Source organism: Thunnus thynnus, chromosome 12 (assembly GCF_963924715.1).
Source record: "Thunnus thynnus chromosome 12, fThuThy2.1, whole genome shotgun sequence".
NCBI lineage: Eukaryota > Metazoa > Chordata > Actinopteri > Scombriformes > Scombridae > Thunnus > Thunnus thynnus.
Window position 1 is genome coordinate 14,813,628 of NC_089528.1, and position 26,232 is coordinate 14,839,859.

A 26,232-nucleotide genomic window follows, 5' to 3' on the forward strand; every position below is an offset into this window, starting at 1 on the left:
GCATCATCGTTACAGAGCACAACAACTCTACATGGTCTCCCTGCCCAACTGACAGCAGGCCGCACGCGCACACACCACGCTACCTGTCACTAATTAAAACATATAGATTAGAGAAAGTGCAATCAGGTACAGAGAGGCTCTCACACACACACACACACTGCCACGACACCCAAACTGACACATGTTGGAACATGCACACACACACACACACACAAGCACACCCTGTAGCAATTAGGCCTATTTTCACAGTCATAACAAATGACACACAAATTAAACGAGTAAAGAAATGATTAATTTGTCATTTAAAAACTGTGTTTGTCATCTTTCATACTGTTTGCTTTTCACTTTAAAGACATAAATATATCAAAAACATGGATTACCACACGGATTACCACACTTCAGTATGTCTGGGACTGACAACTGTATGGTTTGTTATGCCAGGTGAAAACTGACAGTGATATATGCTACAGTAGACTGAATTTGTTTTCTTCTGTCATTTTATGTCCAAATGTTAATGTGCATGACACTCAATACTGTCTCAAACAGCTGAGACTGATTATTTTGCCATTAGCTGGGTTAAGCCCATTTAAATAAATGTTTATTTTCTATGTTTAACAATTAAACAAAATGTATTATTATACATAAATTCACCCAATGGACAAATTTTACATATTTATGTGGGTAACTAGGTGGGTGTTCTGTAGGCAAACAGTGCTTTCTAAGCTATTTTCTCTTACATATTATTAATACAATATATTGTAACAGAGTATCAGATTGTTAAGCATCTCTCGAAACGTCTTTTTTTTTGGATACCCCGCTGTGCCTTTAACCACCACAGTGCCTTCCCTTGCCCGTGTAATACTTCTCCTTCTCATGTTGTTCTCAATGAGGGAAATCATTTCAGCATGAAACTGCGTGCTCTCATATTCTTTTTGTTCCTGTTCCTGTTACTTCATCTCTAATGGGCAATTACTTCAGACCCAATGCTGAGGCCATGTTATTGCACCAACCCCCAATTGATTGGTTGCCCATAGTACTCAGCAGCTTCCACAAGCACTTTAAGGTTAGATTTCCCTGTTTAAATAATGGATTACAAGCCCATGAAAAGAGACCGTGTGGAAAATAAAAGGTTGCGATTGCTCTTATTGGAGGGGCCTTTCAGCGGAGATGAGAGGAGAACAGATTCCATACGAGTCTCCAGAGAGTAAGCTAGTTATGAGAGATAGAAAAGGCAAGATCATCTCTTTTTCTCTATCTCTCTAACTCTTTTTTTCTCTAAACAAGTATGCAAGTTCACATATGTGTCCTGAGGCTTAAGGTCAACCTACACAAGAGTTTATAGTGTTATACGACTATAACTACAGACTCCACAGGCTATTTTCACGACTCCCAGAATGCTACATTTCCATCGGAGAGAGGCAGAGAGAATGAAGTAGAGCTGTCAAACTTAACACAGCAGGAAGTCTACTTACTGTGGGTATTTAGAGAAGGAAGTCAAGGGGATTGTGGGAATTAGTGGAAATATACGTCTCCTCTGTTCAAAGAGTCTTTGTAGTTCAGTTCCTACTGGGGGACTGTGTATATGTATGTGCTTGTGTATGCTTGTGGTGTTTAGAGCAGTGCCAGTGCCCCCCACTAACACAAGCCACAACAAGCCTCCTACTCAGGGACACCTTAGGCTCCAATGACTGTGCTGTGAGCATGTATGAGGTTGAAGTAAATAAAAGAGGGAAAAAAGAAAATGCTATAGAGAAAAGATGGACAGGAAAAGAGACATGAATCAGCAACAACGGAGTTTGCAGGACAAATAAAAAATTGTCCATTAAATTCAGCAGGTTCGTCAGGCAAGGTTATTTGCTCATTTGCTATAGAATTCCTGTATTGAACTTTGCTTTACATGTTTAACCTTCAAACAACATATTTCACATACACTAATAACTAGCTCTGCTGAGATACAACCACAGAGTACAACTAGTTTAAAGGGAGCCACATACAATCAACTGTCAATTCAATAATGTGTGTTATCATGATATCTTAGAAGAATCTTCATGGAAACAACTGAGAGTTGTTTTAATACATAAAGTCACATATAGTAGGGATAAAAACTGAAAATCATCTGGGTTTCAGTCATATTTCGAACTGAAATTTATTGTACTTGACAGAAAATGTTGTAGAAGAAAGTAGGAACAAAGGCGTACATTTATTAGAGACAAATTGATTAAACAAGCCAGGAAAAAGGGAAATATTAAATGAATGGGGTGACCTGAAGTCAGAATGGAGCACAGCTGCCTGAGGTCTATTTAAAAAAACAAAACAAAACAAGTACCTCTTTACAAAGTAGATGCATTATATTTCTCTCACTGTAGGGCCCTGTTATTCAGCTTACTTTTTCATCAGTTTGAAACTTTCTATTAGACATAATGATGCTGAGGTTGTTCAGTACATCACACCTATCATGTGTGTTTGAAAAATGAGAATGTACGATCACGATTCACAGCAGGGAAACAACAGAAAATCATTATTTCGCACATAATGTACTGAAATCATTTTCCGTAAATATGGGTTAGACAACAAAGTTCTTTTTCAAATATGTAAATTAAATGTACCTTGAACTGTGAAATGTGAAATGTTAATAATCATAGAAATAAAATCATGTAAAATGAAATGATGTGTGAATAATGTAAAACAGAGTTGGGGATGAGATGATGAGAAAATTAGATGTGATATACAAACTCACAGTATTTCCTTAAAGTCTGTGTTGACATGAGCTGACTAAAGACTACAAACTTCTGCCTTGTCATTTTCAGTTGAAAGTCATTCCACCTCAGTCAAGGACTGCATGTGTGGGTATGGGTGTGTGTATATGTAAGTGTGTGGGTGTGTTTTGCTTAGGACATCGAGCAATTTGAGAAGGATACAGTAGACACAGTCACACACAGTGCGCTTTGTAGATATGTGGCACTCTCGTATCTGTTTATTGATCAGAGCAGATGTGCGTCAATCAATCTTATCTGGGCTCCACACACTCTCCAGCTAACCTCCAGAGGCAGGCCAACCAATACTGCGCCACACTGAGAGCCCCAAGCCACTCGTATTATCGTCAGACACCTTGAGCAAATTTTCTCTTTGAATGTGTGTGTGTGTGTGTGTGTGTGTGGAAGTATGTGAATGTGTGAGAATAACAGGGTGCAGAGCGTAAAGGTGCATTAGAGGACAGACAGAAAGAGAAAGTGACAGCTTGAACCCAAAACCCAGATTAACCTCATCTTTATGTACGTGTTATTATCTATTCCTCAGAACTTAGTCCTCCGCACATCATACTGAGGCAGAATCAAACCTCTTGCCATCTGTAAAGTAGGCTGCACAGAAGGCTGGCATTCGCTACAGCTTAAGAATCAATGCTAATGTGCCTTTCTAGTACGCTGGAGGTGGATATGATCAAGGAAGAAGTGTGGCACATCATGCTCAGCAAAACGCATGAAACACAATCAATTCATCCCTTTCAATGATGCGGAAAATCTGTGATCCAAGGTGCGCTGATGCCTTGTTATACGCAAGCCTAAAATAGAACAAATTCCTGTCGCCTGTCTATGATGAAGCGATTTGTTCTATTATGAGTAGTCCATCATTTAAAATGAGAGTGAGTGATGAAAAGCAAAGAACTTGTAAGAAGGGTGCTGGCAACTGGCAGACGTAATACTATAACATGGTAAAAATAAGATCCTTATATGACAAATATATCTAGTTCTATTTATTACTCACCTCGGCATACGTTGCCATTGTCAGGTTCAAACCCAGCCTTGCATGTGCAGCTGCCGATAGGAACCATCCACTCTCCGTCTCCGTTGCAGTAGAGCTTTATTGGGACGTCAACTTCCTCTGAATTAGGGATGCAGATCCCTCGGGCAATGACCAGGGAGGTGCTTTCAGCTCCTGTCATGGTCTCTGGAAAGATTGCAAAGTTCTGGACCACACTCGGGCACTTCTTATAAAAGACCCTGACTGACAGCAAAGACATGCAGGCACCATAGTCCTGAAAGGCCAGGTAGAAGCCATTTTTAGACAGTGGACCAAAGCTCCGCACCTCTGTGTTGACCTTCATCAGGCGTCCTCCAAAGTCCACCTGTGAGAAGCTTTCATCAGCAGCTATGGTGTCCACCTTAAGGTAAGGGGCCTCCATCCAGAAGGCGGTGCCTTTGGTGGCAATAACAGCATCAGTTTCATAGTAGTAGAGATTAAAAGTCTCCTTGCAGGAGCCAGGGACGTTGGGGATGGAGCTGCAGTCTCGCACAGTGAATCGAATCTCCACGTAGATGCGCTGTGCTCCACGCCGATCAATGAAGGTGGTGAGGAGCCAGTTGTTTTGACTGGGCTCGAAGACATTACACACCTGGTAGGTCCTGATGGTGTTGAGGTTTTCATCATAGCCACTCACCTCCTCCCACTACAGAAAGAGAAAGAGAGAGAAGAGGGAGAGGAGAGTGCACATGGTTGATTAGTAATCATTAGTAATAAAGCCACGGTGCCTTTTCATTTTCTGATACAGCATGCTAATATTGGCTGAGCTACAGAGACTTGGTACACATATCAGTAATCTCCCTCAGGCACTAAATTTGAGCTTACTTCCTGGATTAACAGAAAAGAATCAGCCAGCCAAGTGGTAGCTTCATCCACTGAGAATACACAAACGCCCTTCTTTTCTGAATCATAAACATTTTTTTTAAGTGCAGCAACAGCAAAAATACCACTTTTCCGTCTTGTTCTCTAAATATGCTCAAAATCTGTAGTATGTGTGCTGCCACTGTATAAGCACAAACCCAGTAATTACTTTGGATGTGCTGCTATTTGCCATCCATGTCGAGCGTGGCTATGCACTCAGTTGACGAATTATAAAATATGGTGTGTAACAAATTCAAGATTATGCACTATTGAATTACAATTAAACAGACGGAGACTACTACATGGCAGCCAAGAGACGGTCTAAGGGAAAGACATTTGAATGCAGGCTGAACTGAAATACACCGCAGGATGCTTCTTGCAGGTGTGACCCAGAAAGTATGTTGGATGAGCATCAGAGACCCCTTGGGGTATTAACTCAGTGCACCAAATCATGATGAAATTGTGCCATTTACATTTGGCAGGAATCACTGAGCATCGGGAGGAGAAATCACTGAAATAAAGAGATAGAGAAGCTTGCTTTCAGATTAACATTTTAGAATTAACTCTCCAACTGTGCAAAAGCTGGTCAAACTCAAAATGTTAGAGTCTACTGATATTCTAAATGCAACGTCTTTGAAAAGCTATTTTTATAAGGCATTTGTTATACTTTGGCATATAGTAAGTTACTTAAAGGCTGTATGGATTGAGACAGTCACATAAAAGCCCACTAACTTGAAATGGATATATTCTGGAGTAGAGAGGGTGATTTGAAACTGTTTTGAAATGTCTCTTCTTAGATCACTTCCCCTGTCTGCCTGTAATAATACCATTCTTTTTTACTCCTACTAAGGCAGCATCTTCACTCACAGATTTATTTCTCCAACCCCCCCCCCCCCCCCCCCCCCCCCCCCCCCCAACAACACCAGTGATCCAAACAGCTGTAGGCGAGGAGGAGTTAATGAGGTCTATAGTGGAGTGAGTGGGCCTCCAGTCAGTTCATGTTTCTTGTGTGAATATATCTCCTGGTGTTTCCTCCTTCTTCTGACCTTTAAAGCCCCAGCTGCTCAATCAGGCCTAATGGAGAGTAGAAGACATCAACTCTCCACACACAACCCCAACAACGGGTCAAATGATGGAAAGGACTCAGAGATCTTGTTAGACGAGTCCATAAAATGATAAGAGACACGATATAGGTTTGTATGTGAGCCACCAAATTTGTCATTCAAAGAAACAAAAGAATAATGTAGATGATAAGAATATTTAGCCCAAGGGATACATGACAGTGTCTGGAGAAAAATAAGAAGGTTTGGGTTGGGTGAGGGCAAGGAGAGGGAGGGGGAGAAGACACGTGGAGAACAGTGACACTGCTGACATGATAAACGAGTTTACAGAAATCTGAGGTGCAAATTAAAGCCTTTTTTCACCGCTGCTCCCTCTGTGCCCACTCTGCTCTATACTCTTCTCCCCCTCTCCTCTCTTCCCCTTCTGCTCTCTTCTCTCGTCTCTGCTCTGTAATGACCATTCATCAGCATTACAGGAACCTGTCCCTTTCAGCACTGCCTGTTCATTAATACAGCCAGCCCTAGGCCCCTCTGCACCCGTCTGCTCCAGTCTAGGAGGGGGTCCTCACCGCCCCTCGTCTAGCCAAATGACCACCATCTTTCACGCCAGAGAGAGGCCCGAGGCATCTACGATAATGCCCGTCTGAAATCTGTCCAGAAATTCATTGGTTCATATAATAATGAACTACAATTTTTTTTATTTCCTCTTTGGTAGATATTTTGTGTCACCACTGTGTCAAAGACGAACAAAAGTATTACAGGTGCATCAGTAACTAAGCCAACATCAAACTTTACAACAGTTTCCTCTTGTCTCCTCTTGTGTTTTCATCTGCTGTTTACGTCAGTGTGTTTGTGTGTGTGTGTGTGTGTGTGTGTGTGTGATCACAGAACATGCTGTTTATAATTTGATGGTTTACCGACCATATATTGATTTGCTGGGTGTTGTTTTGCTGCTGAAGAGCTTGTGGCTACACGCCACATTTCTGCTTCTGTAAGTCTAAAATATTTGATTACTCTGGGTATTAATATTGGTATCCATTCTTAAGCATCTGTATCATTTACCCTGTTCTAACAGCATTGAAATGCATGAGATACATGCATTTAAGAAGCAAGGACACCATCTACGTTAGCAGCACATACCCTACAATCACATCAATACCGAGGCTTGGTTTCCTCTTTCTATTTCTTTGCTCTTTCCCAGACCTTTTACATCATTTAAATCAAATCTATCTCCTGTACTACTCCGTGACATCTTTCTGACCTTGGCAGAGAAGAGAGAAAAGAGAAAGCATCATCACCTGTCACCTTACCGATAATGGAATTCCCTGGTCCTTGCATCCATTTCCTCTTCAAGGATTTGTGCATAAAATAACACTGTTAGTCCTGCACTGTGTATATTTAGTCCATGCATTATAGACCTAAGCATAGATGTTTGTTGCTGGCATGTATCATTCATATCGGCTCAAGGTGAACAAGGTGCGGAGGAGAGACAGGAATGTGATTATCTTTATACTCCCAACTGCATCTCCTCTTTTGTACTACCATACCACGTTTCCCTTTTGCAGATCTTTCATAGGTACAAGTGACAAGAGAAAATGTTTTCTTTGTGGCAATCAGGACAGAAACCATAGATGTGGATTATGTCTTCATGACACTGTAGTCATGGCTTGAATGTATGGTATATAAGAATGATCCACATCACTTAGAGTCTCACTTTTATGTGTCTCTATAAAGTCAACCCTTTCTCAGTTTATTAAGCAATTGAACTCCAACTTTGTTGCTGATGAAACACCAGATAAATATTGAAAACCACTTTACACAACCCTCATTTTGACGCCAACCAAATGTACCTATTGGCTCCTCTCCAATAGCTTTGCTTTTGCCAGTAATACAGAAAACACTCTTCCCTTGCCCCTGATTGTCAAGTGTGGCCATTGTGTGTGTCATTATGGCTGCTTTGTTTTATAGGCAGTAGCGAGGAGATGAAGGAGCTATGGATTCACAGAGCGCTTAATGTTTGTGTTAATGACCAGTCACAGCTAGCTGAGCTGGAGAGGAGAGGGCGGAGAAAAGAAAGAGACAGAGTGATAGGTAAAAGAAAAATATAGAGTGGAGAGAAATCAAGGAGACGAGAGGGAGAAGCCGGTAATATATTCAGGCTGATGTTCCCCTTCCCACAGCTTCAGCTCACTGCCATCAAGCCATCGATACTCTGCCCTCATAAAGGCCATTCATCACATTGATCTCCTGCCATTACCTTCAAAGGCTAAAATAACAAAGAGCAGCTCAGATGGCCAGTCTTGCTCTATAGAGGCCTACAACACCCAGCAGCGAACTAGGGACAAGCAGAGCTGCAGTCACAGGGCTGAGATGACTAACCTATCGGAGCATGGATGTAACACCTGTGGATAATAACAGGAGAAATGGGCTGGACTAATGAGTCATTTGGAGCAGGGACGGTGGGAACAGGACAGGCGCTACTGTACACATACTGCAAGATTTCAGTCAAGATTGATACTGATACAGCAAAAACTGCAGATAATACTGTGCGTCTAGTGTGAGAATAATACGATTGGTCATATTCATTGCCCCTTTTTTTACTGCAGGATTTCTTTCAGTAACCCTGGAACATTTTAGGAACATTTTTTTTAGGAGTTCAGGAACTTAACTTGCTGTTCAACTGAACAAACTTAGAACTTCATACGTTTCCTGTCCCCAAAAGTTCCTGTCCTGGGGGTTGTACTTTCTGATGGCCAAGGACCTACCAGGGCAGAGCCTGACTATTGCTGATTGGTCAGGCCTCAAAGCTGCCACAACTTGTGTACAGGAGTCATTCACACAGTAATCAGCAGTGGGTACTAATAGTATCAGTATTATAAATGGGAGTCAGGATTTGCATGGGCAGTTATAAAGGAGTAAATAAAGAACAACAATGACTGTGTTTTTGTCTTGACATAAATGAATTGTGTCTCTAGAAAAGCTGTTGCTTTCTGCTATGGGTATGATTTACCTATCGTCAGATGCTGTAGAAAAACAAAGAGAGATTGCAAAAAAGGACGTTTATTTCCTGATTTACTTCCTGTGTTTAGTTTCTGGTGCTCATTTTTCCTGGGACTATTTGGTGGAAAAGGGCCAGTGGTTGCCACAAAATGCAATTCAGGAATAAAATATGAGCAATACAACTTCTGTCCTGATGTACTGTAACTTACCCTAAATCATACAGACCAGCCAAAACACTTGGCAGCAATCTGGTTGTGGCTTGGGCTTAACTGCACATACATAAAGATGTGTCTTGACTACTTTTAGCTCATCATTCAACCTCAGTCAATTCACACGCGACAGAGGCTTGAGTACAGAAGCATCTATCGGGCTGATCTTTAACCTCCAGTCTGCTGTCTGATCCTCTCTGGAGTCACACTCACAAACTGCTTTTCAAATCAATCAGCGCCAGTTAATACAGCTACATGCTAAGACATACTGAACACAGATGGGTGATGAGCAGTTCACAGCATTTCCACATTTAAAGCTCCTCAGCCTACAAAAGGTCTACAAAATGCCACTGCAAATAGTAGATGAGTGTCTGACAACTGTTTCTTGAATGGCCGTCAAAACCCCCATTACTCAGGCCGATGATGGGCTTTTATAGCAGGACCCAAGGCAAGAGATGTATTAAATAGTAGAGAGCAATGGCCAAATGGAACTGCTTCACCGCCACCGTGTTCCCCTCACCTTTGTCCCTGTCTATGCTCTGCTGATGCAGTTTACAACTGACTTTTTGGCGCCCTTTTCAGAAGAAGTACTCAACTTTGAGCTTACCCTTCAAAGGAATACAGTAAGTAGCAGAGGCTGCTTCATTTTTCATGTGTTCCCGAAAGGATTCAGGGTTCTTATATAGTGTTTCCGCTAACAGTATAGCTAGGGTGTTGTGTTTACATCTGTAACCTCAAGAGGAATGGCTGGCACATTTTAGAGCACTTTCTACCTAAGAGTTGTCCTGTTCATCTATCATTGCAGGACTAAAACGTGGGTGGAGGCAAACAGGAGATTGCTTTTCATACTACAGGATTAGGATGGACATTTCAATAATGAGCCTATTTGTTATTCATGACAACACAACACTGCACTGAGGCAGGGAAAGTATACCTTCATAGAATCCATTTTTTAATAATTAGGCATGAATAAATCAGCATTTAAAGAGCTGACTTTTGATAAAAGAGAGACGAGAAGAAAAAGGAATCGCACCCATGCAGGTGAAATTCACATTGACTGATTTGTAAAGGCCAAGGTCTCAGAAGGACAGTGGATTATAGCTGGACATGAAAAGCTGAAATAGGGATTGAACTCTTTATGCCCCTGCTGAAAGATGCTCTTCTCATTTTGCAAAGCTCACCACTGTCAGTAATCACAAGCCAGATAACTTTTTCTTTCCAAAGGCTGTTTCGAATCTGTCTGACTTAATGAGGACATTTGCATTTCGACCTTAGGTTCTGGTTCCTTGAAGTCGATAGAATGGACATGTCATATAAAGCAACAGCTGGTTTGCTTTGGTAACAATAACTGCAGCTACATTTACTCACATCCCCTTACAAGCCTTGAGACACATGCCTATTGTCTCTTGTAAATTCATATATTTTGAAAGCTACGCCTCATCTCCCCCCTCACACATACTTACACACACACAAACAGAGTGCAGCCACTAAAATATGCAGTGGCATGATTGCTATTATCATTTCTGATCAGCTGTGTTATTGAATGAGGGCTGCTGTCAGGCCAGTTGCATGGGAATGATTATTTTGCGGGCATCTGAGGCCTAGTTCCGCCTGGCTGAATGTGATGGATGGGGAGGAAATGGTGATGTCTGAAACACTCCCAGTCCTGCCAGATCCCAGCCACTCTATAATTACAGTCACACAGTTTGACTGAACTCAAATAGAACACTGTCCGTCTGTCCGTCCGAGTCAGAATGAGACTCATTGAAGATTTGCTCCCTGACCACGCATGTTCTGATCAATACGTTTACACATTTATCAATACGTGGGGTTAAGCAAGCAGGTTTATGTTGATGTTGCTGGATGTACAAACAAAAAGGTTTTTTTGTTTTTTTCGGTCCTGATGATTTCCAAACTATCTGAATGTGCATTTATGCTGTGTGAGAAATGTGCTGCGTTGACACATTATTTACAATTTGGTCACATTACATGCTCTCAAATGTCTTTGATATGCCATTTTTCTTAGATCCTGTAAGTGATGCACATAATGTGGCATCATGCTGTGCCATTCAAGTGAACAATCCACCCAGGCGCCTCACTCTCCCACTCTTTCATCCAACTTTTGTAATATCATTATTAACACTCGCATTTTCAATTATGTGCTGGTTTCTTTGAAGCAGTAAATGATCTGCTGGGCTAAAGATGTAGCTGGTATATACAACCCTCCTAGATATTGTAGCTACTACATGCAGTCTTTACTGTGTACACTGAAGACGGCAGGCTGAAAGTGAACATAAATGTGTTTTACTCTACCCAAGAAGAGTAACATTTAAATGTTAACTGCATGCAATTTAGTCTCATGGTTCCCACAGAAGATTTAAAAAATGTGGACCTCATTATTAATACAAGCATTATTCAAGGAGATTGGTGGGTGGTGGAGCAGTTACAAGGCTGCTTGACACTGTAGGTAAGAAAACAGAAACAACTGAATATACATGAAAACTGAATTGAATTAATTGTACTGAAAATATTTGAATTATATTTTGCATCTGAAAAATGTAATAGTTGGAATTACAGCTGCAAGTTTTTGAGTAAATGTTTTACATACATATTCTACTGCACATTTCAGATGTTGGGATATCAATATAAACACTGGCAACTTTAGTAGTAATTCTTTTTTTTTTTCTTTTTTAATTGACTCAAAAAAACAAAGTCACAAAATTATGACAATTAATTAACAAAGAAATGAGGCAATAATTCTAAACTATAGAAGTAATTTTTACTCTCCAATTATTTATTTTGACTGCAGAAATAAAGGAAAGTACTAATATTATAGTCCTTTTAAATATGTTCTTGTTTAAGAGCTTTATACAATTACCCTAATTAGATTTGAATGAATAAACCTACAAATAAAGCAGTGAAAGGTTTGGAGACCTTTATTAAGTCAACTGGTCTTTAAATGACAACAACAAGGTTAATGTAATCGTCTTGAAACACTGAGAACTCAATTCAACTTTATTTATATAGCACTTTACACACAACACAGTTGCTTCAAACTGCTTTATAGCAGATGCAGAGGAAAACAAAAAACAGAAGAAGTAAACAAACACAATAGAAGAGAAGAAAAAGGGAAAAATCAGTGATGATAAATAATAATAATAATAATAATAATAATAATAATAATAATAATAATAATAGAAGAGGCAAATGGTCACACAGAGCCCATAGTGGCAACACAGACCTACAGAGATTTCAGAAGAAATACCTCAGCTGGTTTAGTTAGGCACAGTTTAAAGCTAATGAGTAGAAGTGTGTTTTAAGATGACTCTTGGCAGGAGGAAGAGTATTCCATAGTTTTGGAGCTCTGACAGTGTGATATGGGGACAGAAGTTCTGTGACGTAAAAGGGGGCGAAACCATTTAACACCTTGTAAACAAACATCAGGATTTTAAAATCAATTCTGTAGCTTACAGGCAGCCAGTGTAGGGAGGCAAGAATGGGAGTAATATTCTCCCTCTTTTTTGACCTTGTGAAAATTCTTGCTGCTGCCTTTTGAACTAAATGGAGACAAGATAAACAAGACTGAGTGACACCAAAATATAATGAGTTGTAATATTAAAGGTGGGGGATATGAATGTATGAATGACTTTCTCCAGGTCAGAAGTACAGACAACTGATCTGAGTTTGGAGATGATGCGGGGCTGCATGAAGCTTGATTTTACCTGATTGATTTGTTTTTGATTGAAGATTTTTTGCACGTGATTTAACAGAAGGGGCCAATGGGCCAAGATGAGGAAAAATAATGTTGGTCAAATGCTGTGGTCCAAATAAAACAATAGTTTTATTCTCATTGCAATGGAGAAAGTTTGTAGCCATCCAGGATTTGATGTCTTGAAGACAATTATTGAGGTCAGTTAGTTTGTTGTAGTTATTAGGCTTTAGGGGGAGGTAGATCTATGTATCATCCGCATAACAGTGAAAAGAAATGTTATGTTTTGAATAATGTGGCCTAGTGGAAGCAAATACATGGAGAAGAGGATAGGACTGAGTATGGAACCTTGGGGGACACCACAGGACATGGGGGTAGAGGAATGAATGAGAATGAGTTGCTAACAGAGACACTGAAAGATCTGTTGGATAAATATGAAGAGATCCAGGTAAGGCAGAACCCCTGCCTATTTGTTTAACCTGTGAATGAGAACAGAATGATCTACTGTGTCAAAGACTGCAGTTAGATCTAGGAGCAAGAGGATGGAGCAGTTATCTGAGTCAGAAGCTAGAAGGAGATTGTTATTCTTAGTAATGCAGATTCACTACTGTGAAGAGCTCTGAAACCAGATTGGAAATTTTCAAAAATACAGTTTTGAGCCAAGTGGGACAACAGTTAGTTAAAAACTACTTTTTCAAGGATTTTAGAAAGAAGGGGAGTTTGGAGATTGGTCTATAATTATTGAGGACTGAAGAATCTAGATTTTTTTTAAGTGGCTGGACCACTACATGTTTGAAAGATTGGGGAACATGGCTTGTTTCCAGGGAGCTACTGATAATTGAAAGAACGGGGCCAATGGTGCCAAAAACTTTTTTGAAGAGTTTAGTTGGAATAATGTTGAGAGAACAGGTGGAGGTCTTGGTTCTGGTAAAGTGATGGAGTTAAAGGAATTTAGAACTGCAGTGTTCTCAGAGGAGATGGATAGGATATTTACAGGTGGACTAATACTAGCTCTGATGTCAAGTACTTTGTCTCTAAAGAAGTTTAGGAAATCCTCACATATAGAGATGCTTCTAAGCAGGGGATGGGAGTGGAGGAGGTGACAGAGTTTAACACATTAAAAAGTACCCTAGGATTATGACAGTTTTTGTCAATAAAATTGGAAAAGTATTGAGCCCTGGCATTTTTGACAGCTAGCTGGTATTAATCCAAGAAACCCTTCAGAATTTGAAATGAGATCTGCAATTTATCCCACTTCCACCTCTGCTCTGTCCTTCTGCATGCTCTCCTTATTTCTCTGTTGATACTGTTATTAAGCCAAGGTGAGGCCAAAGGCTTATGTTTTTTAGTTTTGACCGGTGCAACAGCGTCAAGGGTGGCCGAACAGTATTGTTGAAAAGCGAGACAAGTTCTTCTGTGCTCACATAGGATGGAGCAGCCTTGGTACTGGTAGTGATGGGAGCCTCTCTATAGGCTTCTGCAAACCTAGTGGCAGTGAAACAGTTTAGAATGCAAGAGCAGAGAAGAGCAGGGCAGACAGGAGAAGCGTGTGGCAAATTGAGGTCAAAAATGATTGCCCTGTGATCAGATAGGTGAAAATCCTTTATCACAGGGTTGGATATATAAGCTTCTTTCACACATAGTTCCTGGTAAATTACTGGGATAACCTTTCAGGCATTGCTAGTGATTTTCACTATTCGCACATGTAGCTACATTCAGGAACATTTCCATCTTGTGGCTTTTCACACATGCCATGGCAATGCCAGAATAGATAGAACAACGGACAGTCCAGTAGATGGCGGTAATGCAACACTCATGGATGCCAACTGCCATAAAACTCAGAGGAAGAATAAGATGAGGCGAGGCTCTCTTATTGTTTTCAGGAACATGACAGGTGATAAGCTGTTTTTGTCCTGTTCTTGTAATGTATTTAATATTCAACAAGTTTGCGCGACAGTAGGCAACAGGCAACAGTAAACAAGTCGCGGATTCAAATACATCATCAGCGGAATTTTGTAATTGGTTTGTTCACTCCAAGTGAAAGCGCCTTCCATCAGATGGACATAACCCTTTATGTGATTGTCCCTGCAATGTTACTGCTTTTATTCACAAGACAGCCATACCAGCATTTTCCCTGAAATGTTACAAGGTCTTGAGGTGGGAAAAAGCAGAGCAGATTTCTCTGAATATTGTTCCCTGCTCCCATTCACACATGACCCCATGCGGGAAAAGTTCCTGAACATTTCAGGGATAGACTGCATATGTAAGAGAGGTTAGAGAGACCTGAGGAGAGAACTAAATCTAGGGTATGGCCTTTAACATGGGTTGGGCCATTCACAGATTGTTGGAGACCAAAGGATTCAAGTAAATTTATAAAATCACGGGTCATTGCTTCAGGGGGACAGCAAATGTGGATGTTGAAACCTGTGAGAATGAGAATATTGTTGTATTTCAGAGCAATGTGGGAGAGATCAGAGAATTCACTGATAAAATCAATATTGGACTTGGAGGGTCTGTATACTATTAGGCAGAAGACCAGCAGCATGCCATCTATCACAAAGGCCAGAAATTCAAAAGATGAAAAGGCCTATACAGATCATGGAGCACTTGGGGGCATTTTTGTGAAGTATGGCAACCCCACCACCTTGTGCATGTGACCTGAGTTGATGAAAGTGAGAGTAGCCTGAAGGAGTGGCATCAATGAGAGCGGAGAGGTCATCAGGGGTAAGCCATGACTCAGTGATTGAAAAAAGTTTAGATTTTGGGAGACAATAAAATCTTGACAGATAAATTATTTGTTAGACAGTGATCCCACATTTAGCAGACCAAATATGGAGGGAGGCGAGGATGGAATTATAGTGCGTGTAATAAGATTGTCATAATTTACTGAACGGGGTACTTTGGAGATAGAATTACAGTGTTAGACAGATTGGGATGTGATTTACAGGTGGAGCAGCTGAATGTGAGTTTGACAGTCTATGCCCCATGTGTGGTTGGGGATAAATTTGGCTAGATTCATTTTTAACAGGGACTGTTAAAAGGATGGCAGTGAACATTATTTTGATTGTATGTGTGGATTACTTTATGGTGGCATGCACTGTCTCAAACAGTCATTTTGCAAGCTAACCAATGCATAGTCAATGTTTGCAGAGAGCAGCCTTGCCCCATGCAGGTTTGGATGAAGTCCGCTGGTTCTGTACAATTGTCTGCGGTTCCAGAACAGGTCGAAATTGTCAATAAAATCCAGGTTCATTCATGCTGCACTAGTTCTCCTTTTAGCAAGTTGTACTGACAGTAAACTGGAAAAATGGCCACAGGACTGCCCGAGGGATGGGATTGCACCAGATATAAAGATGAAGTGTTGAGGGGCGAGGCAGAGACAGAGATTGTGGCAGTGGCAGATCTGATTGGGGATGCACCTTGGTGCTCCAATTATGTTGCCTGGGGTGGCGAAACTGGGAATTCCCAGGCCATGATGTGAAAGAGGAGCCAGTTGAGGTGATCACAGGAGGATCAACGGTTGCAGGATGGGATATGGCCTCTGCAGCAGAGGAGGAACCCAGGGCGCTGTTGCCATTGCAGCCAGCTGTGGACTGAGCGGGGAAGACACAAGCAGCCATGGGCACAGTTCTTCCAGACCTCGGGCCAGCAGCAGGGTGCGGGTCGGTGGCTACATCCATGGAGAGATCCGCTGGATGTATCAGCTCTTCACTCAGTAAAATCGCGAAGGGATGTGAAAGACTGAGGGGAGGTGGTGAGAGCTGTTTCCTCAAGACTTGTACTGTATCTCACGATGCACCTGGTAACACCCACTCAAGTACCTTCAGAGAAACCATGTTTCTGACACTGCCTCAGCAGGGCTTTCAGTTACCAGTAGCAACATTAGCCTGAGTCACCCAGTGAAAAAGGCTCAAGCCACGTATTGTGTTGAAATCTGATAGCTTCTGCAACCTTATGGATCTATTGTGGAGGATGATAAGGAGGAAGACTAAATGATTCACCATCACTGTGTATATATATTGAAATTGGAGATGTGCCCTGATGCACTACAAGGTCTGTAAAGAGAAGAAAATAAAATGTTAAAAAAAGTGGAAGAGGAAGAGCAAGAGAGACTCCAGAGAAGAATCCACAGAAGGACTGCGTAGAATGTAAAGAGTAAGAGCTTAAATAATTTAGAGTGGACGGGAGGTATAAAAATAATGAACAGAAATGGAATGTGATAACAAGGGGTAAAGGGAGTGAGAGAAACGCAAGGGGAGAGAAAAAGAGTGAAAGCTGTCACCCCGCAGGCTCCCTGGCCCCCTATGGCCCAAGGCGAGGCCATTTAGGGACAAATCACAAAGAGCGTGTCAGCAGGGGACCGGTGAATGGCAGGGTATCAGAGCTTTTGGGTGCAAAGGGGCCCCTGCCTGTCTGAGCGTATGTATGAATGTGTGTGTATAAAAATCCTGCAAGGCATGACACCTGACAGCCCTATCCTCCAGACACAAAGACACAGAGGGGGAGGTGGGGAGGTTGGTAAGGTGAAGATAGAGCAAAAAGGGAGTCAGAGCTCTGAGACAGACAAGCTGGAGTAAAGAAAGGCAGAAAAAAAGGCACGGAAACAGTGTGGTTAAAAGAATGGAGGTGAAGAATGGGAGGGTTTACTGCTATTTCTGCCAGCTTTGTAGGACTGCTGAAAAAGCAGGTACTGCAGGTACTGAGGTAGACACACTCCCACATATACAAGACTGAGCCTCCAGCTACTGCTTCACACTCCTCCAAATTCACACGAAATTAAGGATGGACTCATTTCTTCTTTCTTTTTTTGCCCTAGTTCTATCACTTTGTTCTTTTATTTATTCTTTGACTAAAAAAAATGTCCTTGGTTCCTAATACATCCAAGAGAATTCTTACATGCGAAATATGGAACAGAAATCCACAGGAAGGAAATCAATAATTGAGGTAGCCACATGTTATTTCGTTTCAAAGAGGGGGGGGAAGAAAATGGGGGAATGGTAAAAAATGAAGAGTAGAGAAATGTGGCACACAATATGAAACCAGCCTAGTTTATCCTGTAACTACATCCTGTTTGTGTTGTACACTTACTTAGATTGTAACTACGTGTACGCTGTGGGCGTGTCTCCGTGCAAGTTTTGGAATCTAAATGAAATCCTTCCTTTTAAAACAAATGTTTAGAACTAAAATACGATATGGGAGTGGTTCTAAAGACAATAACCTAACAGACAGGCATCCAAACAGACACACAAAAACAGCTATAAACATAGACATACACACACAAAAACACACACAGACAGAAAGCCAAAGATGTGTTGTGATCTAAGCAATTCGTTGTCTTACCATTCTTCATGCTGAGCAGAGATGTCTGTGTCTGAGCTGCGAGCAAATTCAACTGTCTGGCTACACACGCTCAATGACGATAGAGGCAAAATGAAACAGGTCTCCCACTGGTATGACAATGTCTGGTGTGCATGTGTGTGTATGTATTTCCATGAATGTGCACATATATTCAATTCATTTTTAACCATAACTCATTCCTGAAGAATTTAAAAAGGAGATAGATGTGTGAATGTGCAAACGAGTGCATTTTGTCTGCGGTTTTCATCAGCTTATTTGTATGTGTATGTGTGTGTGTGTGTGTGTGTGTGTGTGTGTGTGTGTGTATGTGCGTGCATGTAATGAAGGCACTCTTCTCACCTGGCCGCTGAAGCGCAGCCATCATGACTCACTGTCGTTTTTCTCCTCTCATTCCATTTCAGCTCCGGCTCTCCAGGTTCAGAGTTCACCTCCATCCCTCTGTCTCTCTTTCTTATTCCCTCCCACTCACCCTCCATCTTTTTTCCTGTCCATCTCTCTCTCTCTCTGACTTATTATCTACATTCAATCAATCCTTTTCTCCTTCCTCTTTCCTCTTTTTCACTTTCTTCACTTTTCTTTTCTCTCCCACGTTCCCTTATACCCATTGAGCCACTGCCTGTCTGTCTGTCAATGTATGAATAATTGAGGTGTATTGAGTCCGGTCAGCAGATGGTGAGATGGCTGTTATGGATCTATCTGTGCTCTTTAGGAATCGCTGAGTATATACTGACACCTGTCCAGTTAAGGCCCACAGGAGCTTCGCTGAGGCACAGCGCACATCAGGGAGCTAGGCCGGGCACATCCAGATACGCCTCTCCTCTAACGGCACCTGCACTTGCACACGCTCACATCCGCAGGTGCAGATATGCAACAGCACACACAGGCACTTGAATTTATGCCTGAGCACACACAAGCCTACATGTAGAAACACAAGTGAGTGTAAATACAAACAAACATGTCAGGATGAGATCTATTCTTTCTCCAACCGTTCTGTTGCACCTGCTACAACCAAAGCACTGATGGCTTTTCCCCCCAAATCTCCTTTTTATCTTTCTACTCTCGCTCCGCCACACCTTTTCCTGTCCGTCAGCGTTTATCCCCTGCAGCCCTCTCACTGCTCACTTGGCCCCCTCTTTATCCCTCTCCTCCCCAAGCCCTTGCGACCACACCAACTTGCCCTGTTTCTCCGCGCTTGACAGCACCCACAGCCTCTGTCAGCGCAGCCACCGCCACCCCACTGACCCCATAGCGCCCCGAACCCCCCCCCTCCCCCGCTCCCCCTCAGGCTGTCCCCCAGAGTCACATGAGTTAGTCCAAGCTCTCCTCCATGCACACACCCAGCGATATGTTGAAGGGCTACTTTTTCTTTTTTTTTTTTTGGTCCTGTTCACACACAATTGATTTCTTACCCTCTCTTGCTCCGGTTTCTCCTAATCCCTCCCCCGCCCCCCTTCCTGATCCTGTAACCCCTTCTGCCCCTCCGCCAGAAACACATTTCTCTTCCCCTCACCTCTCACCTTTCATCTCTCGCCCTCGTCCCCTTCCACTCCACACTCCACCTAATCCCATCAGCCTACTCCCAAAGGAAACCAATTTTTAGCTGCTTCCCCTTTTTATCTAAATCATTCAAGAATGATGCAGAAATAAATTGGAGATAAAGAAACTTGTTTCTCTTCATTAAATGATTTCCTCAATGTGCATAACCATGCACATTGTCCACTTAACACCTTTTGCTAAGTGGACTGAGTGCCAACATCTTTTTGTTTTTGCCAGAATCACCTGCATTTTTTTCTTTCAGAGTACTCACTCTTTTATCCCAAGCATCTGAATTGAAAATCTACTAATTTACAAAGTTAAAACACTCATAAATTTCATTTTTCACAAACGGAACAATAACAGTTAAGGAGAAAGGGGTTTCATGTTGACATCAAAGCATTTTGCGGTAAAAATTATGGAAAACTTTAAATAAGACTTCCTCTTTCAAAATATTTGTAATCCAACACCCCAACTTATCACATTCCTTATCCTCTTCTCTGCAACAAGATAGTGTTTACATCATGCATACAGATTACTGTGATAGATGAAGCAGGAAATTAGATAATATGTTTCTATCCACAACAAAAATAGGATAACTCATTCAATTGATTAATAATCTGATTTAGTCCCTGTCCCTTATCATGTCTTCAACCAACATCAGCATTACTTAATAGTATTAACCGTACATATTATGTAAGGAATCTATGTAGCTTTGGTAGAAATACTTGCATGTTAAAACCCTTTAGGTGAAGTGTATATATGACCAAGAAACAGGCCATGCAAACGCTATATTTTCTCTGGCAGAAATATGGTTGTGTTAACTAGTTTAATCACTTAACCTGATCAATAAAACAGGGTTTAGATGATGTTTCAGAAACCAGATAACTGTTGAAAGCTCACAATAATCACATTACTTATAAGTGCATGCATGAGGTTAGTGTGTGAGTCATTGTCTTCCGTGTCTGCCCTGTCACATCACTGCATGGCAAGGTCGAGGGGCATTTGCCTTTCTGGGACTCCATATTTTATTTATCATAGAGTAAGTGTGTGTGTGAGAGGAAGACAGAGAGAGAGAGAGAGCGAGAGAGAGAGGACTGACTCATAACGATGAAGTTGAGACAGAAACAGAGAAAAAAGAGATAAGGGGTCTACTGAGGGAAAGAAGGAATATATCCAACTGAAATGAAATAATACAGCTGGAGCAAAAATACACATTATCAAGGAATGTAATAGTGTTTGCTGTACACATCTGTTTGCCTTCTGAGCTCTCCTTCTCTCTGGCAGATGTGAACATACGAGCATGCAACCATATACCGCCTCTCTATTATATATTCAGATGGCCAACCCTGATATGTCCTCGTGTTTACACCACTGGAACTAATGACACTGCTTCTGCAATCCTTCTAAATTAACCCTTCAGGTCAAACAAACACAAACACACACACTGGCACACCTATACACTTCTTATGAACTCCTGAAGGAGAAGGAGCCAAAGGAAATGTATGAAAGGTGTGTTCACCTTTTCTCTTGCTCAGTGTGCATTAAGGAGGCAGTTATCAGGTCCGCAAAGAGAAGCAAATTGACCACTTAGCCACTGGCTATACCTACAAATATACATCATCATTAAGATCATACATGTCAAAGTGCACTGTACACTCTGTATCATTACATTAACACTACTGTTCACACCCCCTGTAGGCTACATTCATGGTTACAAGATATTTTTAGGTTTCACCTTCCACTATGACTTGTGGCTGAGGTACAAATTATGCTCATTACATGAAATATAGAACACTCATTGAATACACATGTCAAATGTATGTAATTACTGATTGAAAATTTGGTTTCCAAGTCAACCACATGGTTCATCTGTAAGATGACAGTTGTATATTTAGAAATGATCTGTCTAGGTTTGACATAATTATATCTTCAGACCAACATTAGCACTGTGTGTAAAACTGTAGCCTCCTCATTCATTGGAATGAGACCAGCAGGGTGTCAACACAGAGGGCTCCAGCAAAAAAATGCAGGGTGATCTGGAATCTCGCCGCAACGCAATGAACCTGCGAGGTACTGTGTTGACCGATGAAACAAGTGCAAGCACACATTCCTGGTAGATTACTTCATAACATGAGCGGGATATTTCTGTTGTTTAGCTCATGACCATCACAATGAAAGATAAAATTGTTGCTGCCATGATAACTTTTCAGATTGTCTCTGGGTATTATAAACCACTGTGCAGCATTTTGGCATCTGATAAGACTTCAAATTTTCAGGTCAGTTACTGAAACAGGACTTCCTGGATCGTATTTCATGTCTCGTCTATACCTGAAGCAACACGCCTCCACCAACACAGCTCCCTGCATTGTTTTAATGCAGGGCTGATTTCAGTCTGGATGCCCGCTTAGACTCTAACACAACAGAAATCCATTAAAAACCTGCGGAACTTAGTGTGTGTAAACGTGCATGAGTGTGAGTGTGAGGTAGTGTGTGAGAGCGCGCAATGCTACACAATCACGCTGCATCTCGTACAATCTACCAGCAAGGTCAAGGCAGCAGCATAGCAGGGTAGGTTCTACTAGTGAGCCGTATGAGTGTATTCTCCCTACAGCAGGTCTCTCCCTGCCTGAACCTTTACAACAGGAGTAGCTTAAAAAACTATGCTCAACACAGACAAGAGGCTCTGTGTGCCTGGAGGCCTGCTGAACTGAAGAGGCCGCGATGGAAATAGCATTGTAGATGTCTCTACTCACTAGGTCTAACTGAATACTTCCTCTTTACATCTTTTTCAGAGAGAAAAGATATTACAGAATGACACATCTATGAAATGATTGTGTTTATTCCATTGCATATAAAGTAAGTGTGATGGAACCTTGTCAGTTATGTGTTGACTCAATTTAGCAATTAAAATGAACAAAACAACAACAACAACAACAACAAAAAAACGTTGTGTTTCACAGCATTCAGCGTGAACAGCACCAAGTTTAAGACCAACATCCCAAAGATGAACTCAAAATCTCCAGATTTGGAATGAAGAGTATGTTTTTTCTGGTGATTAATCTGCACACAACTCATGTACGTATGTATAAAATGAAAATGTTTTTTTCCACAGCATAACCATTGCACCAGATGCTAAAGGACATTCCTTCACTGGTGATTCTATAAAATTATATTTGGCGTGGTAAAAAAAAGTGGCAAGGCTAATTCATTATTTTGCTAGCTGAGAATATCAATATAATGTTTCAAGGATAAATGTAATTTATACTAGCAATACAAGTTGACAACAAGATGCCAGCAATGAGATCCTGTTGCGCACACACACACACTCACACACACATCATATAATGTCCACACTAGTTTATTCCAGGTTTCAGGTTGTTTTAGTTAGAACTCCTTTGGGCTGCCACACTCTCCAGTGTTTAAACAGAGCCAAAGCTCTGTTCAAGAGCAATAAAGGCTCCCTTTACACGTGTGTAAAATGCCTCATAAAGACCCAAAGACCCAGAAAATGCAAGAAACATTCATTGTCCTGGATACCTCCTGCAAGATTCATGCTGTCCATGTTGGGCTGTAGTCTTTCATACATTTCATTCACAATTATTGAATTACAGCAGTGAGAACAAGGTCTTAAAATTCTCTTTAGGTCCATTAGTGTAATAGGGCAATCATACTTCTGATACAGTGATTCTTTCAAAAAAAAAAAAAAAAAAAAGAAAAAAAAGAAAGAACACTGTTCCTATTCTGATGACTTGGCACTTTCTTCCATTTTCACTCCTTTCATGTGCATGAAACTACCTGAAAGTTGAAAATAGTTCCCTTAAAATCTGAAAAGCTCTGAGCGTTTCCATCCTCTTAGCTCCTCCTCCCCCGTTTCATCCTCTACTTCCCTGCATAAATGTATCATTACAGTATCATTATGTCTATGGTATCCCCCCCAGCTTCCATTTACAGGGACTTAGGTACTGTGTTCTGGGGCTTACGTGGACCCATTATGTCATTAAGTCATTATGAACCGGGACAGAGAGAAAATAATACCCATAATAGAAGCTACATTGGGCACTACTTAAGTCTATACTCCCATCCTGCCTGCCTTCCTGCCTATTTGTCTGTCTGGCTGTGGATCTCTGTATGTACACTGTGTTTCATGTTACGCATCTCCCTTCCAAATTATCATCCTCCAAACAGAAAGAGTTTGAATAGAAACTTCTGAAACTGTTTTTTTTTTATTTTACTCAGCATGCGTATGTGTTGGCAATCACTGACTCACCCCAGAATTAGGATATGCTGTCCAGCCTAGTTCAGCTGTGGCCACCCGAGTGTCCATCACGGTTTCTGCAGCAGAGAAAGAAAAAAGAAAAGAGAGAAGGAGAGAGAGAAACAGTGGTTAGCCTCAAAAAAGCTATTTTGAGTATCATCCCACAGAGTTGAACTGCATTCAAGCCCCAGTGATCACTTGACACTATCATCGATGAACAGAAAGGAGATGAATCCTTCACAGCATTTCATCCATCTCTGCTAGGCTCTGTTAAGACAAGAGACATGGAAACAAAACCTTGGCACTTTGCTGCAAGGAATGTCTGAGCCTCTGTCATGCTGTTAAACGCTGAGCTTTGTACTGTGTCCTCTCTGTGTGAGCACGAAACTACAGTATGAGCATCCTGTCTTTGTTTGCGCTCGTGTGTGCGCATGTATTCGCACGATATGCAGCCATTTGTGGAAAAACGTGTGGATATTTTTGTGTTTGTGAGTCTCTGTGCTGAACTTTGTCACATTGTTTAGCCAAAGAAAGCTTCACACATTCAGAGGGAGCCATTCTAGTATGTTTACTCCTAGTGGGAATGTGGCCCTAAAAACTTCTACGGGAGAGGTGCGGGAGGGGCACACAGTATATGTGAGAGCTTTAATGAGAAGCAGAAAAATGTCTTTTGCTCCACTGTTTGTCTGAACATTTGCACAAAATCCCCAAATAGATAACTATATGGTACATTGGTTGCAAACAAAAATGAGACAATAAAACACTTAACCTTAGAAAAAGAGTAGCAATTCAGCTAAGATTCAAATTGATCTCACTTTGAACTTATTACAGAGGTATTACACAAGGTGTCATATCTGGCCCCATATATGTGAAATATAAGAACACAAAGATTACCCCCCCCCCCCTTCCTCCCCCCCTTCCTCCCCTCTCCTTCCCCGCAATCTCTCTCTCTCTTTCTCACTGTAGACAAATAAGTCTGGCAGCTCACTCAAGAAGTTTGTTGGCCCTGTTCTGATTAATATCTGCCTTGTTGGCACACTGACTGAAATCTAGAAACCTGATATAGCTTCAGGAAAGAAGAGAGAAGTATGGCACCATGATCCACTGGCCTCTCCACTCTGTCTCTCTCTCACACACACACACACACACATACAGATTTATAGAGTGATGGACTAGGTGACATGTTGGCCTTAGCAGTGTAATGATAGATTCATAATTTTCCCTGTAACAGACAGTTTATTCTCCAGCCTAAACCCTCAATCTTACTGACAGTGAACCAGGGCACATTTCACATTTTTTTGATTTCCCACAGACACAACATGCCCTCAATTGTTTGTTGTGTCCAAGACAGATAAAAAACTGGGAGACAGAAGAGTGAATGGTATGTCTGGGTGATGATCTGTAGTAGATAAGCAGGGTGTGTGGGAATTTTCGGAAGAACTGCGATTGCTGTTTTCTATGGCTTGGACATCATCCACTATTACAGCAAACGGTTGGCTAGAGACACCCGCACACGTTGTTGATAAGGGAGAAATCTCACTGATTAAATGCAAAGACACAGCCAGCAGACGCTACTCTCGTTCAAGAAGAGGTCCCAGCCCTCCGTGCCCTCCCTGTACCTACTCCTCCACAGGAAACACACACCCGCAGCTGTTGCTTATTTGGAATCTCACTGAACTTGCAGTGATTTAGAAATCATTCCAAATGATGGAGCACTCGAAGCCCGTCATCTGCAGTTCAAGTGGTCTTGCTAAAAAAACAAGTACACTGAGGATGAGTGACAAGCCATCCGTAGGAAGGAATGAGGTCTTTCATTCTCAATCTCCACTTACTGGGAGAAACTGTCCTCAGACATGAAACCAATTAGCCTAGGTAATTCTGCTACACACACGCAAGCTCTCACACATAGACAACATTAAGACATACACACACACACATAGACAGAGGCTGCACGTGCACACACTCTCACATTCACCAGCCAACTCAGAGAGCAATTTTCTGTGTACACCTACAGTGACAGCCTTGTTCACACCCAGCTTCCATCACAGTATTTCAATTTCCCTAAGATCAGCCTTGCCTTGTCTAGTTTCCACAGCCAGCCAGCTACAGCCTGCCTGCCTGCCTGTGCGACTTGCTGTCAGCTGGGGAGATAGGAGCATGAAACAGCCCTCAGCGCCAGCCAGCATTGTGGGGACTGCCAACCCTTTCTCAGGGGAAATCACAGAAGCTTTAGTCAAATCACACAGGCACTTGGTAGGCCATTTTCCATTTCCTTTTAAAAAGAAAGGAGGAGGGAAAGGGGCGCAAGATGCAGAAGGTGAAGACAAAAAAGGGTCAAAGGCCCATGGGAGGGATGGATGAGCCGCATCATACGACCTAATGTCTAACATTAGCAGAAAAGGAGAGTAGCAGATGAGTAAATGGAGTATGCTAAGTGGTTATTAG

The 26,232-nt window shown here is 41.6% G+C and overlaps 1 protein-coding gene across 3 annotated transcripts in view; it reads right to left on the reverse strand.

Annotated features, from left to right (window-relative positions):
* LOC137194149 (ephrin type-B receptor 1-B) overlaps positions 1 to 26,232 on the reverse strand; it is a 162,659-nt gene that overhangs the window by 84,376 nt on the left and 52,051 nt on the right. For all 3 annotated transcript variants that reach the window (XM_067605756.1, XM_067605754.1, XM_067605757.1), the window contains exons 2-3: positions 23,800 to 23,864; positions 3,763 to 4,444 (exon numbers count right to left, since the gene is read on the reverse strand). In XM_067605756.1, coding sequence (XP_067461857.1) covers positions 3,763 to 4,444; positions 23,800 to 23,864 — 747 coding nt within the window. The remainder of the gene's footprint in view (positions 1 to 3,762; positions 4,445 to 23,799; positions 23,865 to 26,232) is intronic.